The sequence below is a fragment of the Rana temporaria genome, chromosome 10, assembly GCF_905171775.1.
Source record: "Rana temporaria chromosome 10, aRanTem1.1, whole genome shotgun sequence".
Taxonomy (NCBI): Eukaryota; Metazoa; Chordata; class Amphibia; order Anura; family Ranidae; genus Rana; species Rana temporaria.
The window spans coordinates 73,941,160-73,960,085 of record NC_053498.1 but is presented as its reverse complement, the minus strand read 5'-3'; the positions used below and the strand labels follow the sequence as shown (position 1 = coordinate 73,960,085).

Sequence of the window (18,926 nt, the reverse complement as noted above, 5' to 3'; positions counted from 1 at the left end):
GGCAATCTTAGAAGAAAACCTGTTTGAGCTTGCAAGAGATGAGACTGGGGCAGAGGTTCACCTTCCAGCAAGACAATGACCCTAAACATACAGCCAGAGCTAGAATGGAATGTTTTAGATCAAATCATATTCATGTGTTAGAATGGCCCAGTCAAAGCCCAGATCTAAACCCAAATTGAGAATCTGTGGCAAGACTTGAAAATTGTTGTTCAGACGCTCTCCTTCCAATCTGACAGCGCTTGAGCCATTTTGGGCAACAATGTCACTCTAGATGAGCAAAGCTGGTAGCGACATCCCCAAATAGACTTGCAGCTGTAATTGCAGTGAAAGGCAGTTCTAAAAAGTATTGACTCAGGGGGGCTGAATAATAATGCACGCCACACTTCAGATTTGTAAAGAAAAAGAAAAAAAAAATATATATTTTTTTAAAACCATTTATCATTTTCCTTCCATTTCACACTTATGTGGCACTTGTGTTGGTCCATCACATAAAATTCCAATAAAACAAAGGTTTTTGTTGGAACGCGACTAAATGAAAATTTCAAGGGGTATGAATACTTTAAGGCACTGTAAGCCTGTCCTACGTGCATGCTGTTTTTGGAGGTCACTGCAAAACAATTCATCTCAAAATTCTTACCTGATCTGCCTATGCGATGTAGATAGGTCTCTGCCAACTTTGGAAAGTCAAAGTTTATCACCACATTCACAGCTTGAATATCAATACCACGGGTAAACAAATCTAAAAAAATAAAGTGGATTTGGTTACATCACCCATTTTCAGGAAGACCACAATCACACAGTAGGACTAGAAAACCCCAGATGATGTGTAATTGAACACAAAACGCGTCGGGTCGTCTCCACTGCCGCCTCTATTTTATGCAAGTTTTGTACAGGATACATGTGAGTGTACTTGTTACTTTTAATAAATATATACATTTTTATCGGATTACACTATGTGGCCATTTTCTTGCCTTGCCTTCTCCGACTCTCCTGCTTATTGTGGAGCGTAATGGACTTAAGGTTTTGTACCACACTGACACGTATGGAGTGACTACATCCAGCTTCTAACAAGTGCCATAGATGACTGTATTCATCGTTTGTGTACCCCGATTGGTTACCACAAGCCCATTTAGACTTGTAGTGACGCATGTCATTTCGAGTCCACCAGCTCTGGTGAGCCTCCATTTATCTTCATTGGTGGCGGTGATTATCTACACTTGAATAGAAACAGTTGCTATATTTTCCACGTGGTGATTTATTTTTCCATGGACTTTATGTTTTTCAAATATACATGTATGGACTTTTTCACTTGATTTATTCAACATATGAATTCCTTTACTGGAAGTTCAATGTATCACACATGTGTTTATATTCTATATTGAACACTTAATTAACATTGTTTTTTTATCTATTTGACCGAAGCGCTACACATTTTTGTTTTCCATACAGTAAGACTAGAAAACCATGCGTATTTCAAGAAAAAAATGCAAAACAGTGTTTCCGTTATCTAAAGGAAATTGGGTGAAACAAGCTATTGTGCACTTCCTGAAAGTGTGAACGGTGGCATTTTTTGGCTATAGCATTTGAGTCCCCAACCAAAAAAAACTTGCAGCAAATGGTCGGAATTCAGCATTTATTCTCATCCATGTCATTAACTTGAAATACTGAAGTTAAAAGGCAGTCAGACTAGCATGATCAGTAATAATGAGCAGTGGCAGGCAGCCTACATGTGGCTTTTTACAGGTTCTTTAAAAGGTTTAGTGCAATGATTCAAGCATTAGGGTGTTGTGGAATTCTTTACTGTGGAAGTGTTGCTTCAAAGGCTAAACCTTTTGGAATAAATGCACCCATATCTTTAAATACTAATAATAAAAAAAATTAAATGTGATTCTAAGATGGAGCCTGGAAAGCATTGCACACACAATCTGTAGGTGCGCAGGCTCCTGCAGACTCTAACTGCTGGTCTGTACAGAGGTATGAACCTTCAGTTACAGGGCTGCAGGAAGTGTACATGGACCACAAATGCAGCGTTCCATCGAAACAGAGTCCATCTGCTGTGGTGGCAGACAGGACTTGTTTGTCATTCACCATTTTCTGAGAATAAATGATGCAGTTTACAAGAGCAGCCACACCAATTTCAAATTGACAGGGAAACTGCTCCGCCAAGGCGCGCTCCCCACCAACCCGAGGTTCCTGCAGGGAATAGGGAAGAGGTAGGTGGTAGACTGCAGTCTGACTATGCTTCATAATACACCCTAAATATGGGCATCAACATAAAATGCGGTCCGAAAGATGGCGTTGACCTTTTTGTTTTGGAAAAATCAGGTTGTGTTCAAGACCTGAAGGCAGGCCAGCAAGATATAGGCCAGTGTGATCTAGCTTTTCCTGCCAACTGGTAACAAAATCAATAAGCCAGATGTTCTTAACACATCAAGACCTCTCCATTACATATAAGATTACCACAATAGATTTTTTAAATCTTACCAGTGCAAACAAGGTTTCGGCATAAGCCATTTCTGAAATCATGGAAAACCCTATTCCTGTGCTCCTAAAAAGACAATTACATAAGTTATATTGCATTTCTTAGAACAGAATTTTACACGCACAATAAAATCAGCCACAAGAAAGGTCAGAGTTACAGCACATTATGTGTTCCCACAACAAAACATGAACTACCAAAAATGTTTTTGGTACATTGCATTTCTCAATGTTACCCATAAAACAAATGGGAGGGGGTTATTCACACTTGTTTAAAACGTTTAAACGGCCAACAACTTTTGCGAAATTTGACTGTTGTAAATCTTTAGACTTGCAATGTACCCGATCTTCATTCAAGGTAAATTGGGAGTCAACTATTTTAGCAGCTCTTACAACCTTCATTGGTAGAAATCTCTGATTCCTGCATACATTAAGGCTAGGTTCACTTAAAAAATTGAAATCAGTGGATCGCAGGTGCTATGTGAAGCTCCTGCATGCACTTGCAACAGCTGTGCGCTTAGCTCTGTATGAGCCGTCAGGTTCAGAGCTGCAGGAATAGTGAATAGATTGAGGGTGCTGTTGAGCACCCCTGTACAGTCCATTGAAAACTAAAAGCCTACTGTGGTGGAAAATGGGACCTGTAGGTCATTTGTAAATGAGTGGTGTGGCAATTCAGGCTGAGCTGAACATGACAGTGGAGTCATTCCCGTTATGAATAAAGTAGCGCAGCAGAGATTCCCTCATCCACATCAATTGTGTTGATGGGGAAATCTGGTCAGTTTTTCAGCCCACTGGGGTTGGGGGGGGACAGACTAAACACCCCACATGTATTGTCAGCTTAAAGTGGATGTAAACCCTTATATATCCAGTGAAGTGAACAGCCTCAGAGGAGACACAGATGAAACAAATCTCCCTACACAAGTTTTACATGTATATCGGCAGTCTTCAGCTTTTAGACTCATTAGACCGTGCACATTGTGTTAGAAATTTTTCTTCCCGTTTCAGCAGTGGGTGTGGAGTCTGGGCATACACTGAGCCAATTGGAGGAAAGGCACACAACCCCCTACACATAGGCAGAGGAACCAAGATACTTGCAGAGCTGTGAAGTGAATCGACAAGCTCTCAGCTTGTCTCTAAGTTACCTCTCTGACTTGAGACGTTATGTTGGTAACAAAGGAACAGAGCAGCAGAAAACATAGGACTTTTGCGAGAGATAAGTAAACACTGCAGATATGTGCCCAGGTCAGATTTCATGAAAGGGGTTTATATCCACTTTAAAGCTTAGAGCCCGTCAAACAGCTGTTGCCAACATTCAATAGCCAGGCATTGTAAACTATGCTGGGACAAACGTTACTTTAAGCAGAATTTTAAATTGCTGTGAAACAAGCTTTTGTTTTTTTAGCTCGCTTGTTTCCAAATGCTCAAAAATGCCCACACAGGTGCCAAGTGTTTAGTGTAACTGTCCTTAGCTCTGCCTTGTTATAGCAGTGCATTTTTATTTGCCAGCATTTTATGCATGATCACAATTTTTTTTACTTTTGGTCCTGCTGCACTCTACAATGCGACCTAAAAAGCCTTGCAGTACACCATTTAAAATGTATTCCTACATATTTGATTGCTTATACGTTTTGTGGATAATTGGGGCATGTATTGCCAATCCTTTCAAAATGCTAGTTGCCTTCCCTGGTTTTAAACTAATGGGAAAAGGGGGGGGGGGGGGGGGGGGGGGGAGAACAAAAACTCACCTAAGTTGATGCAGCATCAGTTCGATGCTGCATCTGTCACCTGTCGTCTCGAAGACCGAGACCTAAGTGATCAGCAGTCTTTAATGGCTCAGTTTCATCTCTGAAGCACTGTGTGCAGGGGGTAGGAGCAGCTGGTTCAGGCTCACTTTATTATCCAAGGTCAGACCCAGAGCACGCATGCAACAAATGCAAAAAGTCTAGCTGAAGATCGTAGCAAAATTAGGTTTTTACATGCTGCAATGCAGGGCATTGGGGAAACTGTGCCAGTTAAATGACTGTTTTGCCCATGTTGTAAAATGCTATATAATGTCATGTTGTAAAATGCTATATAATGTCATGTTGTAAAATGCTATATAATGTCATGTTGTAAAATGCTATATAATGTCATGTTGTAAAATGCTATATAATTAGAATATTTATATATATATATATATATATATATATATATATATATATATATATATATATATATATATATATATATATATATATATATATATATATATATAGTGTGTTTGGGACCACAGAGTAAATGAAAAGGTAGCACAAAATTGTACATTTTAAAATTGAAGAAACCTTTTGGAAAAAAGCATGCAGTGTTACAAACCTGTCTCATCTTTGCATGTATATAGAAGCACGAATAGCCGAGCTGAGATATTTTCTTGGCCAACAGCTCTACCCGCTGAGATGAGTTGCAGAAAATTATTGACTGGTTAATCTGAAGCTGTGAACAATTAAAAGCACTGGTTAGGGGTGTCCTTTTCTGGGAATACAACCTAAAGATCTCAGGGTACATCAAAGCAATACAAGGTTTTTCTTAACCTTAAAAAAGCACTTAACATTTGACGATTATGTTCATGAAAAACGACATCGTATAATGAATTCCTAACATAGCGTCAAACGCATTTGTCACAAAAACTTCTGAAATAAGGTTTCTTTTGGGCCTATAGTGAAAAAGCTGTAATCCCAAAGTGGTTGAGGGGGGGAGGAATAGAATTTTTGCATTCCCTGTAAAGTATTGTAGTCCATTGCTGTGGAGAGGTCCCACCCCTTGTTGATTTTCTAGGGAGTACAAAAACCCTAGTTCTCAAAAGGATGCAAAAATAGATTTATTCTCATCCTATTAAAAAATAGGATTTTTTTTTGTACTCACGTAAAATCCTTTTCTTTGAGTTCATGGACGGACACAGCTCCTTAAAATCTTGACAAGTTGGCTATGTTCCCTGTTTACAGGAGAGGACTAGGCAGAAACATGTTCAATACATGTTACATTAACAGTTAAAATCCCCGCCCAGGGGGCGGTCTCCAGACATAACCCCTCCTCGTTGCAGCATGCAGCCCAACGTTCGCAACAAGCAGTACAAACCTAAAAAGGATGGGAGCTGTGTCCAGCCATGGACTCAGAGAAAAGGAATTTACGGTGAGTACAACTTTTTTTTTTTCTCTTATCGTCCATGGACGGACACAACTCCTTAAATCTTGACAAGTGGGATGTTCCCAAGCAGTGTCAAAAACGAGTGGTGGGAAATACATCAGTAAAACCAATTTTAATTTCACCCCAAAAACAAGCAGCACTCAACAGAGGAGGTGCAACTTTAAACAGCCGCCTGCAAAAACTAGCGGCCGAAAGAAGCATCAGAAGATGCACTCACAGCAACCATGTAAATTCTGGAAAAAGCGCGAACGGACGACCAAATCGCCGACTCGCATACCTGCGAGACCGACGCATGATGTCGGAAAAACCCAGGAAGCACCAATTGCCCTGGTCGAAAGTGCCGTGACCGGAAAGGGAGCCCGCCCCTTAAGAGCATAGGCCTGTATGACAGCCTGCCTGATCTGAGAAATGGTGGTCGACGAGACTGCCAGGCACTTTTGTGGACCAGACACCGACACAAAAGAGTCAGAACTCCGAAACTGAGCCGTAGCAGGCTGGTACACCCGCAAAGCGATTACCCCGCCTAAAATATGAAAGGCAACCTCCTTAGGATGCGCTGGCTGAGGACAGAAGGATGGAAAAACAATGTCCTTATTCCGGCGAAAGGCCGAAACCACCTTCGGAAGGGAAGGTCGCTGGCACACCACCACCTCATCCTTATGGAGGATCAAGCATGGCGGCTTGCAAGACAAGACCGCCAACTCAGAAACCCCTCTAACAGAGGTAAAGGCCACTAAAGGGGAAGTATATGACAAACCCCCTGCACACAAAAAGGAACCCACCAGGGAACGGGCCGAAAAAGGCCACCAATTTTTAGATCCACTCCAAGCTGTAAAAACAGCAGGACCCTGGGCACAGAGTACGTCCGTGGACGTCACTCCATCTCTTCGCACCAAGAGATGCAAGCCTGCCAGGCGCGACGGTAGATCCTCGCGGAAGAAGACTACCGTGCCCTTAGGATTGTTGAGATGACCGAGTCGGACAGACCCTGGTCTCTTATAAAGTCTGGCTTCCAATAGCCATGTTTAGCAAGTCAGTGACTGTACAACAGGATGAAACATGGGACCTCGAGAGAGGCCAAGCTGGAGCGATTAAAATCGGGATCTCCTAAGCCGAGCTGCCGAGGAAGCAACTACAATGGCGGAACGGCAAAAAATTGCCGATACAGACCCCACAGCGCGACTGACGCGTCTGTGCCAGATCACTAGACCTGGCCACTAGCTTTGACACCCTTGCGGTGTAGACGAGCGGCTAGGAGACCCATGCCCTGTGAGGCTCACCTGCAAGGGAGCCCAGCACAAAGACATGGTCCAGCATCTGGTGACTCCAGTAGCCCGCCTGGTGGTATACCTGAAGGTAGACCGAAGTCACTGCCGTGGCATTGTCTGGCTGAAAGCAGATTGGACGACCTTGCAACCTCCTCGACCACGAGGGGAAACATAGCCTGATCGCTTAAAATATGACAAAGACTGGTAGACAGGGTCCATAGCCCCCGGTGGTCCCAGGCAGTCACCCACCCAGGCCCAACCCTGGGTAACTACCAAGACCAGACGAGAGCGGGCACATACAGGGAGGTGTGGCTGCAGATCCACGCAAGTCCAGCGACTCAGAGCCGACGGGACCCCCCCAGGCCCACAACCCTTGAGGCTGGCATCCGTCATGAATACCCACCACTGGAAGGAAGAAACAACTTCCTGGACAGAAGAGTCAGGGATCTCAAAGACTGACTAGGTGGTGCATCAGAGACAAGCGAATAACACCTGGCCAGTATTTACCACAGGAAAACCCGAGTGTGGAACTGGGCATACAGTACCACCTCGAAGGAAGCTACCCACAGGCCCCAGGCCAGCAGGTACCCAGAGAGAAGACAGATTGCGTGATGCCAATACCTTCACCGCAGACTGAAGAGTCCCCAATTTCTCAAGGGGAAGAAGGACCTTCGCCACTGAGGAGTCAGGATCAACCCTAGATACTCCAAAGCTGCGTCGGAACCTAGCATGCCCAGGATTTGAACCCTGGGTCGCACACATGGAAGACAGGCTTGCCGCCACTAAGCTACACCTTCTGGCCTAAACGTTTAACACCCACCCGAATCTTCGGAATCACCTAATGGGAATAACACATCCACTAGGTCTGAGACAGAAGCTGCTCTCAGAAGAAAGTCGTCCAAGTGTCCCAACAAAGTTAAGATAGGAGTGAGCTCCTAGCTGAAAACCAATGGTGCCGACGCCGGATCAAAAGGGAGGGCCACAGGCTGACAGAGACCCTCTCTCATCACAAAGCACAGAAAAAAAAACACTGACATGCGCAAAACGGTACATGCATTTATGCGTCCCTGATGTCCGAGGACGCCAGGACGCCCTCCGGATGGAGCGCAGCTACCACCGAACAAATGCTTTCTATGCGGAACTACCCGACCTTCACAAAGGTATTCAGGGCCTGAGGCACATAGAAAACCTCAAACCTCTCATCCTGCAGGAAAGGCAAAATTACCCCTCAGCTTAGCTTGCGATGACTTCGCTGACGCATCCCAGACAGGTGTACAACCGCAACGGAGGTAGCCGACGGCCCGGTCCACTGTGAGTGAGGCAACACAACAGCCTAGTCATGTGCAGACCTCGGAGCAACGCTCACTGGCCACCCCAGGAGTCATGGGGCATGTCGTGGCAGACCCAGCCTCTTTGCAAAAGTGTGCTCACGCTCGCTGGCCGGACTGAGAAGACTACATCTATAATATCCAGCCTGTCTCAGCTGACAGTTGACAGAAGTCAAAAGACAAAAAAAAAAAAAAAAATTTTCCTCAGGGCGCTGGGCCCAAAGGGAGACATGCGTCCTTCTCCTTTGCTAGGCAGAAGGAAACAGAGGCTGCATGCTGCAGTGAGGAGAGTTATGTCTGGAGGGACCGCCCCCTGGGCGGGGCTGTTCAACTCTGTTAAATACATGTTACATTAACATGTTTCTGAGCTGTGTCTGTCCATGGACGATAAGAGAAAATTAGTCTTTCACCAATGCAGCCCAACGATGGACAACACAACAAACTGGAACAGGTAAACAAAATAGGGACCACTTGCAGCTTAAAGCCGCCTGAAGGAACTTTTGCCCAGTGTAGTGTGCAGATGAGGTTGCAACATCCACTTCCTAGAACTTCGAGACACTAGCTGGAAGCCTTTCAAATCTAGAATACCGTTGCTTAATGCCAATAAGCACACGCAGGTCTGGAGTGCACCTCAGCAGGAGAGGGTAGAACCCAACCTCTTGACCATAAGCTTGGATGATGGATCAGAACCACCAAATAGTGCCCCCTTACAGGAACCATGTGGGATGACAAATGTAATCCATCTTTCTGAACACCATGAACGAAAGACTCGCAGCCCAAACCTCACCCAGAAAGAGGGAAATTTGCATTTAGTTAAAGCGGTTGTAAACACGCATCAAAAAAAAATGTTTTCCTCCTGCACGGCAAAAGTCATAATGAGCCAATATGCACCGCATATTGGCTCATTATGAAATACTTACCTCGGAACGAGGTGTGTAAAACTTATCTGGTTCACGCCGAGCGAGAAATCATCTTGCTCCGGCGTGTCTTCCGGGTATCGCCGCTCCAGCGCTGTGATTGGCTGGAGCGGCGATGACATCACTCCCGCGCGGGAGATTTAAATTCGGCATGGTCCGGTTGCCGGTCCTTTAGCCGAGGATCCCCCCTGCGCATGCGCCGCTGACGTCACATTGCGAGGGGAATATCTCCTAAACCGTGCAGGTTTAGGAGATATTCTTTATACCTACAGGTAAGCCTTATTATAGGCTTACCTGTGGGTAAAAGTCATAAAGTGGGGTTTAAAACCACTTTAACTGAAGCCAGACAGAATGTCCCGACAGGTAAAAATGGCAGAAACTACCTTAGGTCATAGGCCTCAACACCTATGCAAAACCAGTAAAGGTTTGAGCTTCCATTAGAGGATATCTGTACCTAGAAAACCCCTTTGTTAAACCTACACAGGTTCTGAGAGGGAGTCTATTGACATTCTCCCCTTGGACCAAGCCCCCGGCGCACTTTGATCATCGTGTCTTTCAGACAAAGCTGATCAGAGATGGAGGTAAAGGGCCAATTAAAAACCCTTTACCATATGATCAGCTGTGTCCAATCACAGCTGATCACAATGTAAACACACTTGCCGTGTTCTGACAAAATATTGAACCTGGCAGAATGAGCAACCTGCTTCACTTCTGTTTTTTTTTAACCATCATGAATTGCAGATTGACAAAATTATGTTTATTTTAACAAATTTGTTTGGATACCACACGGCAACCGAAGAGAGCCCAGTGTACAATATTAGCGGATATTGTGGCCGCCTCCGAGGCAGCGACAACTTTGTCCTTGTTAGCTGCTGTGAAAACAGCAAAATCTTCCTGTACCAGACTGCATTCAGTATCCAAACACTAATTCGTCCATATCAGCAATTACTGATGGTTTAACCACTTAAGCCCTGGACCATATTGCTGGTCAAAGACCAGAGCACTTTTTGCGATTCGGCACTGTCGCTTTAACCGACAATTGTGCGGTCTTGCGACGTGGCTGACAAACAAAATTGGCATTTTTTTTCCCCACAAATAGAGCTTTCTTTTGGTGGTATTTGATCACCTCTGCAGTTTAGTTTTTGCGCTATAAACAAAAATAGATCGACAATTTTTGAATTTTTTTTACCATAACAAATATCCCCCCCAAAAAAATTCAGTTTAGGCCGATACGCATTACGCATTCTACATTTTTTTTTTTTTACAAAAAATATCGCAATAAGCGTTTGATTGTTTTTTGCGCAAAAGTTACAGCGTTTAGAAAATAGGGGGTAGTTTTATGGCATTATTCATTTTTTTTTTTTACTAGTAATGGCAGCGATCAGCAATTTTTTCTTTGGTACTGTGACATTATGGCGGACGCTTAGGACACTTTTTTAAGACCATTGGCATTTTTATAGCGATCAGTGCTATAAAATGCATTGATTACTATAAAAATGCCACTGGCAGGGAAGGGGTTAAGTATTATCCCTGGGTGTGTTCTAACTGTAGGGGGGGTGGCCTCACTACGGGAAATGACTAATCGCTTTTCATACATTGTATGAACAGACGGTCAGGCATTTCTCCCCTGACAGGACCGGGAGCTGCGTGTTTACACACACAGCTCCCGGTCCTCGCTCTGTAACGAGCGACTGCCAGGCACGAGCAGGGGGGCGCGCATGCCCCTATTGGCTGCTGGGCGAGGCGACGTATAGCTACATGGTCTGGCCCAGCAGAGCCGACCTGCCGCTGTAAAACTGCGGCGGCTGGTCGGCAAGCAGTTAAAGAAAGCGGAAGGGACGTGGTTCGATTTTCTGCCAGGTTGCCCCATTTTGTCAGGGCACTGGTTATTGGCATTTTCTTTCCTCATGCTGTCACAACGTAAGGAGAGACTAATCTACACATGTCATAGGTAAAATCCACACTGATAATCAGCGCTGCCTCGGAGCAATCAGTTTGCAAAATTGTATAAAAAAAAAAACTCCCAAAATTGGTATTTTTTGTTTAGAAATAAAACAGCGGTGATTAAATACCACCAAAAGAAAGCTCCATTTGTGTGAAAGAAAAAAAAAAACAAACATTTTCATGAGTGCAGTGTTGCATGACTGCGTAATTTACAGTGAGACAGCGCTGAAAACTGGTCTGAGAAGGAAGTGAAAGTGCCCAGTAGGCAAGTGGTTAGAGACCGAAAAGCAGGTTGGAACAGAGGGCCCCCCCAACACAGATCTCATTTGGCCTCTATTTTCTCAGGAACCAGGAATGTTAATTTTGCAGGACTTTGTACCCAAGTAGATCCGACGAGATGAAGACGACCTCCACTAATGTCAAGGTTTTTGCGCCTGAAAGCAGTGGGCTCATCCACATTTTGCAGCATGCAGTATTAAAGTGTCGTTAAACCAACAGTAAAATCAGTCTGTATATGCAGTACAGCATGCTCGTTATACTCCCTGTGAAATCTAAGGGCTTAATCTCTGCATTGTGTAAATAGGCAGTTTGATGTTCTCTTCTGATCCTCCCTTTTGCCATCCCCAATCCATCTGATAGAACAGAGCGGGGGGGGGGGGGGGGGTGCACACTGCACATGCTCAGTTTGGTGTGTATTGCTAAAATGTTTTCCCTTGGGAGGGTCTGTGTGATTGGGAAAAGAGCCAATTCGCACTGTCCAGAGGGTCAGGGTCCTACAGCCTCATAGGACAGCCAGGAGAATGAAAAAACTCCTACAAGCGTTAACCAGAAACTAACGGAAGTCACAAGACTGCTATATACTGATGAGAAAAAGGTATTTAGCAGTTTACATTACTAAAATAATTGCATTTCCAGGTTGTGTACTGTGGGGGACCAGATATAGTGAATGCAAGGTCCTGGGTTTAGTAACACTTTAAGCTCCCCCTTAAATGTAAAGGTGCAATGAGAACACAATCTTCTTTATCCTCATGCCCTTCTATGCCTGCCTCATTTAGGGCAGGAGCATAGAGATCCAACGCAAGTGAAAGTTGAGGAACTGGAGTCCTGTAGCCTGAACAAAAATGGCTGCATTAAGACTTGGTAGTTCGAGCAATTGTTGAACTACTAATTGTCCCAGCAGCATAAAACATTTAGCAGAGAAAGGAATGCCTAAAAGTTGCACACAGCAAAAACCTGTAACGTGGTGTATGACCATCTCTCAGCCCAGGATCCAGGAATCAATGTGCCTGTATGTCGCTTCGTGCACTAGCTTCTGAGGGGCAGGCCCTGAATGGCCACACCAATCGTTCCACATAGAAGGCAGATTACCATTGTGACAGAAGAGGACAAGGATTTTCTATTCCTGCTAATCAGGAACATGGATCTATGTCCCTCCAGAAAAACTATCCCCACAGTGTAAGCAAGCACCTCTCAGGGACACAACCCTTTGATCCCCCCTGGCGTTAATCCCTTAGCTGCCAGTGTCATCATTACAGTAATCAGTGCTAAATATGCACTGTTGCTGTAGTAAAGTCACTGGTTCCAAAAAAAGTCAGGTGTCTGATCTGTCCACGGCAATCCTGCTAAAAATCACTAGGGAAAAAAAAAAAAAAAAAAGTGGTCCATAAATCTATCAGTTTGTGGACACGAAAACTTTTGCGCAACCCAATCAATATACTATAAATTTATCAAATATATGTATCAGAATACATATTGGCCTAAATTGAAGAAATGTGTTTATTGGACATAGCAGAAAGTTTCTAGCGCAGAAAATAAAAACCACAGGTGTGATCAATTGCCACCAAAAGAAAGCTCTATTGAGAAAGAGAAAGGACATTAATTTGGGTACAGCGTCGCAACACTGCACAATTGTCAAGCGCAGTTCCGCATTACAAAAAAAGGCCTGGTTATTTAGTAGGCAAAATCTTCTGGTTCTTAAATGGTTATCCCTACCTGAGATAAAAGTGTGGCTTAGCTATACTTCATATTTTACACCCAATACAAACCAGTCTGCAATAAACTCTTTAAAAACGGTCAAGCAAATAGCTACTAAAAAGGTAGAAAAAACATGACAATGTAAAAACACACAATGGTGACACTTACCCTTGAAAAAAGTGTGTTAAGGCAGTGAACCTTTTGCCTTTCTGTAACATAGGCATAGTACTGCGTAACTCCCTTCAACGTAAGCTCTTCCATCAGGTTGATCTCATATGGTTTTTGCAAGTGGGAGGACTAGATACACATTGGAAGAAATAAATAAAAATAATCACAACTTGTGAACTTATAACAAATGAATGCTAGTGCGTATGTGGCTCATCAGAACAGTCTTTATTGAAGTGATAGAATTTTAAGCATTTTCAGCCGCCACATCAGAACAATTTTATTTTTCCGTACAAGTAAAAGTCTGCATTTTGCTGAAAATTACTTTCCCCCATAAAAGCGAATTGACAGCTCTAGAGACAGCCAAACCACTTACCTAAAAGATGGCTGCATTAGCTTGTTTTGCCTTAAAGCGGAGTTCCACCCAAAAATCAAAACTTCCGCTTTTCGGAACCCTCCCCCTCTCTGGCGACACATTTGGCACCTTTCAGAGGGGAGGGGGTGCAGATTCCTGTCTAAGGCATTTTCACCCACATCCAGGCGTTGACTCCTGTGCTTTTTAGGAGCTTCCTTACATCTAGGAGATTCTAGCCTCTACATTAAGGACTCTCTTCGTGTAAGAAGCCTTGCAAGACAAGGCCACCAGTTCAGATACAGGGAAAGGATTTTATCCATGTAAAAGATGTGTCCGCACCAAAAAACCCAATGAAAAGAAGGTGACCTTTAAATCCAACAGTAACGGCACAGAATACAAAATCAAAGAATTCATTGGTTGCAATACTGAAGGTGCTGTGTATGCTCTTGAGTGTAGTTGCCGCCTACAATATATTGGCCGGACCAAAAGGCCTCTCAGGGTGCGGATTAAAGAACATGTGGTGAATATCCAAAATGGGTTCGATAAACATAGTGTATCTCGACACTTTGACACAGTCCATAACAGAGACCTCACATTTGAAATTTTGGGGTATTACACCTTATGTTAGGCCATGGAGAGGTGGACACAAAGTGAGGGCTCTGAGCCAGTTAGAATCTAAATATATTTTTTGTATGGGTACTTTTGTACCAAAAGGTCTAAACAGACTTTGATCTGAATGGTTTCCTCAGTGACTTCTAAGAGTTTAGCTTGTATAACCACTGTGTCCCTCTAGCTAAAGGGCTCTTCATTCAGTCCCCATCCCTGTATTTATCCATATATTTTTATCCTCTACTATTATTTGTCTATACATGTAAACGTCAGACATGTCCGCTCTGGAGCTCCTTAACCATTTTAATCTGTTTATACATAAATGATATATTTTTAAAAACATTTTAAGCCATGCCAATAGTTTGTCGAACATTTTAATTTTTATGCTATTTTTTTATCCTTTTTTATATTGTTAGATACCTCATACACCCCTCTGGTGTTTTGGTGTCTCCAGTCCATGTTTATATGTCACTTTCTTAACGTGGGGGAAGCCCCTTCCATCTATAGAGGGCCGGTGTCTGTCTAAGGTGGGCAGCCACCTAGCCTTCGACACTTAGCTGATTGCATCGCCCACTTACATCTCTCTACGTGTTAGTTGCATAATGTCCCTATTTTATGCCCACTTCACTCCCCCTTAGGCGTGCTGTATCTGCTGGGTTCCGGATGTGCCTTTTTGTAGCCCAAGCCGGTGTTTCTAGGGTGCTTTTTGCGACCCTGGTCTGTTTTCCAATGACCCAGGGAACATGGCGTCCATTGTAATGCTGGTATTATGCATAGCATTTCAGTGGGTCTACAACAAAATGGCCACCGGACGCCCAGCATCACAGACGTCTTTCGCGGCCTATTTAAGCTCACTGTTTCTACCCAGCGTTATCCCCTGATGAAGTCACGTGATGTGACGAATACGCGTCGGGAATAGGAACACCAGAGCCGACACAGAACGACGGCTGTGAGACGAGCTCGTAGGCCATTTGACTGCTGTTCAGATTTTAAATGCGAGTTTCTACTTTATGCTACCGCATTCTCAATAAATTCCATACGGTACTACACTATGGGCCCTCTTTTTGCTTCCACCTTATACCCTCTGAGCATTCACTGACACTACGGGTCAAGTCAGGAGGTGGAAGATTTGGAGGAAGTGAGCGTTTCCATACTATCCAGTGACCTTCCAACATACTCAAAATCAGGATACGAACTCTGTGTTCGTGGAGATAGGTCCACTATCCACAGCCTCCATGTGAGTGCATGCATATGTGATACATAAACCCCATTTCTAGTTTTCTCACAGGATTATGCCATTTTCTTTATATATTTTTTACATGCTTTTTTTTTTTTGAACACTCGATGAGCCTTCCTCTCAGCCTAAACCAGTGCGGCTGCACCTTTGAAGATACACCCTTGGTACTGTGAGCTATCCGTGCTATAGCTCTGAGGTGAGCATTTAGTACCACGAGGTGTCCGCACTGAAGTCTGTCTAGCATTGCACACTGGATTTTTGGGTTATTTTTCTGGCATCACTACTCTTATAGACTTTATCTACACGTTTGATGTGCTATTTTATGTCATTATTTGTTTGTGTGTTTGGATTGAACAGTCTAGATATTTTTAGCATCTGTGATCCATTCAATATGTTTCACATTTTTGTATCTACGTTCATTACTGTAGAGTTCACTATACAGTTTGCTACACCTATTACACAGTATATTACTTGTTTTGCAATATTCACCGCATCTATTTAATTTTCTTCACACAATGGTCTGCTTACCCAATTTTGGGGTCTTGTCCGCGTTCTTGTTACAGTTAATTACTTCACAGCGCTTCACCATCACCCATTCACATTTTTTCTCTAAGGCAGACTAACAGGTGATTGCAGCAGTGCCCCCTAGTGTTTAGCACAGATAGCGCAGGAGTCTCACCATTTTCATTCTAGCCTCTACATTAAGGACTCTCTTCGTGTTCGTGTAAGGAGCCTTGCAAGACAAGGCCACGAGTTCAGATACCCGCCTGACTGAAGTAATTGCCACCAGAAAAACCACCTTCTGGGACAGAGTCAACAAAGGAATCTTCCGAATGTCCTCAAAAGGGGCTTCTTAAAGCACCGAAAGAACTAAATTCAAGTCCCATGGAGGCAGTGGAGGACGCACATGAGGGGCCACATGCCGGACCCCCTACACAAACATACGCACCAAGGAGTGCGCCGCCAAGGGTCGCTGAAAGTAGACAGCTAGAGCCGAGATCTGACTCTTAACCGTACTTAAGGCAAGAGCCTGATCCACTCCACGCTGTAAAAACAGCAGAATCCGGGACATCACGGTAGAGATCACCAAGCCCGATAGACCTCGGTCCTTCAACACCTGGCTCTCAACAGCCACGCCGTTCAAGCCAGCGACTGTAAAGCAGGGTGAAAGATAGGACCTTGTGACAGGTCTTCTCTCAGGGGTAGACACCAGGGGACGTCTGCCACCAGACGCACAAGGTCCGCGTACCAGGGACGGCGCGGCCAATCCAGAGCGATCAGGATTGTTGGTATCCCCTCAGCTTCCACCCTGCGCAGCAGGCGAGGAAGAAGCTGCAGGGGAGGCATATATTAGGCGATAGTGACCAAGGCGCCACCAATGCGTCTGACGCATCTGCCCACGGGTCCCTTGACCTGGTCACGAATCGTGACACCTTACGATTGAGATGGGACGCTAGAAGGTCCATGTCTGGAGTGCCCCATTTTTGGCACAGACTCTGAAACACCTCCGGGTTTAGCGACCATTCTCCTTGGTTTAGCTTTTGGCAACTTAGGTAATCGGCTTGCCAGCTTGGCACCCCCGGAATGTACACCGCCGACAGAGCCGGAACCTAAATTTCGGCCCACCAGAGGATGTGCGCTGCAGCCGAGCTTTGTGTGTCCCCGATGATTGAACGTATGCCACGGCCGTGGCGTTGTCGGACTAGATTCTGACCGGTCAGGCATGCAGACCCAGAGCACACATGGAGAGAACTCGATCGCTCGGAGCTCCAGTACATTGATTGGAAGGCGGGACTTCCGAGTCCAGCGCCCCTGGGCTGACTGGACACCCCAGACACCCCCCCAGCCGGAGAGGCTGGCATCCATCGTGATCACTATCCAATGACACGGCAGAAACGATTTCCCGGTCCGAAGTACCAGAGATGTCAGCCACCACACTAGGAAGGACTTGACCAGTCGACTCACCCGAATCTGGTAATCCAGAGACAAAGGAAATTTGTTCCAACGTGACAGAATCTTTCTGCAAAACTCGTGTGGAATTGGGCATACGGAACTGCCTCGAAAGAGGCCACCATCAGACCCAGCACTCATACAAAAGCGAAGCGATGCCCATTTCTGGGTCGCCAACCGCTGCATTGCAGAGTCTGCAGTTTTTCCGTTGGGAGAAAAACTCTCGCCTCTGAGGAATCCAGGACCAACCCCAGATATTCCAGCCGCTGAGGCGGTACCAGTACCGACTTCTGGATATTCCGCAGCCAACCTATTTCTCGGAGGGTCTGACAGGTGATAGACACGTCCTCTTCTAACTGAGCTTGAGGAAGCTCTCAGAAGAAGGCCGTCCAGGTGTCCCACAATAGCGATCCCGCGCTGCCGCAGCAGGGCCAGAATCGGGGCGAGCACCTTGGTGAAAAACACGCGGTGCTGAGGCCAGGCCGAACGGGAGGGCCACAAACTGAAAGTGGTCCTCCCCGACCGCAAAGCGCAGAAACCTCTGGTGTTTTGCGCATATTGGGATATGCAGGTACGCGTCCTTATATCCAAGGATGCTAGGAAATCCCCCTGATGGAGCGCTGCCATTACTGAGCGAATCGACTCCATCCTGAATTTCTGAACTTTGACAAAGCAATTGAGGGCCTTGAGGTCCAGGATTGGACAGACCCCATCCTTCTTGGGGACTACAGATTGGAGTAAAACCCCTGAAACCGTTCCGTTGAGGAAACCGGCACAATCACTCCCCTGACCAGCAGATCCTGGACAGCCCCTGACAGATCCTTCAGGCGATCCGGGAGGAAAAAAAAAATCTGTTTGGTGGACATGAGAGAAACTGTCTTGTACCCCGAACAAACTACTTCGCAAACCCAACTGAAGAAAAGAGACCTCCACCGAGCCGCGATTTCGCAAAGCCGGCCCCCCACCCGAGATGTGGGCGGGGCAGACCTTTATGCGGAGGCAGGCTTGTCCGCAGGCTTGTTGGGCTTGCGGCACCAGGGGCGCTTTTGCCCTTCAGTGGACGCCTTAGCACCCTGGAAATGTTTTCCTGCCGCACAAAAAAAAAACGCTTGGGGGTAGTAAATGAGGGCACTTGCTTACAGCGAGGCTCATTACCCTTCCCAGATTGCGGGAGCAGAGTGCTCTTACCGCCTATGGCATCCTTTGATGTCATCCAGGGACGCCCCAAAAAGCCGTTCACCCTTAAAGGGCAAGTCCACCAGGGCCTTCTTAGAGGACTGGTCCACAGACCCAACACTTTAGCCACACAAGGCGGCGTAGTACCACCGCGGAGGCCCTGGAAAGCATATCCAGGGCCGACTCAGACAAATTTTAGGCCTTGCACCAACTGGTCGGCCAGGTCCACGCAGGTCTCAGAAGCATTCTGGGCCTCCAGCTCCTGCACCAGGGACTTAGCCCGTTCGGTAAGTGTCAGCGACACCAGAGCCCCAGCCAAAACCGGTCTCACCGCCGACCTCACCA

The 18,926-nt window shown here is 45.4% G+C and overlaps 1 protein-coding gene across 1 annotated transcript in view; it reads right to left on the bottom strand.

Annotated features, from left to right (window-relative positions):
• DDX6 (DEAD-box helicase 6) overlaps nucleotides 1-18,926 on the bottom strand; it is an 81,603-nt gene that overhangs the window by 13,752 nt on the left and 48,925 nt on the right. Inside the window, exons 9-12 of the mRNA XM_040325468.1 lie at nucleotides 13,258-13,386; nucleotides 4,831-4,947; nucleotides 2,485-2,548; nucleotides 638-739 (exon numbers count right to left, since the gene is read on the bottom strand). Of these exons, the coding sequence (XP_040181402.1) occupies nucleotides 638-739; nucleotides 2,485-2,548; nucleotides 4,831-4,947; nucleotides 13,258-13,386 (412 nt within the window). The remainder of the gene's footprint in view (nucleotides 1-637; nucleotides 740-2,484; nucleotides 2,549-4,830; nucleotides 4,948-13,257; nucleotides 13,387-18,926) is intronic.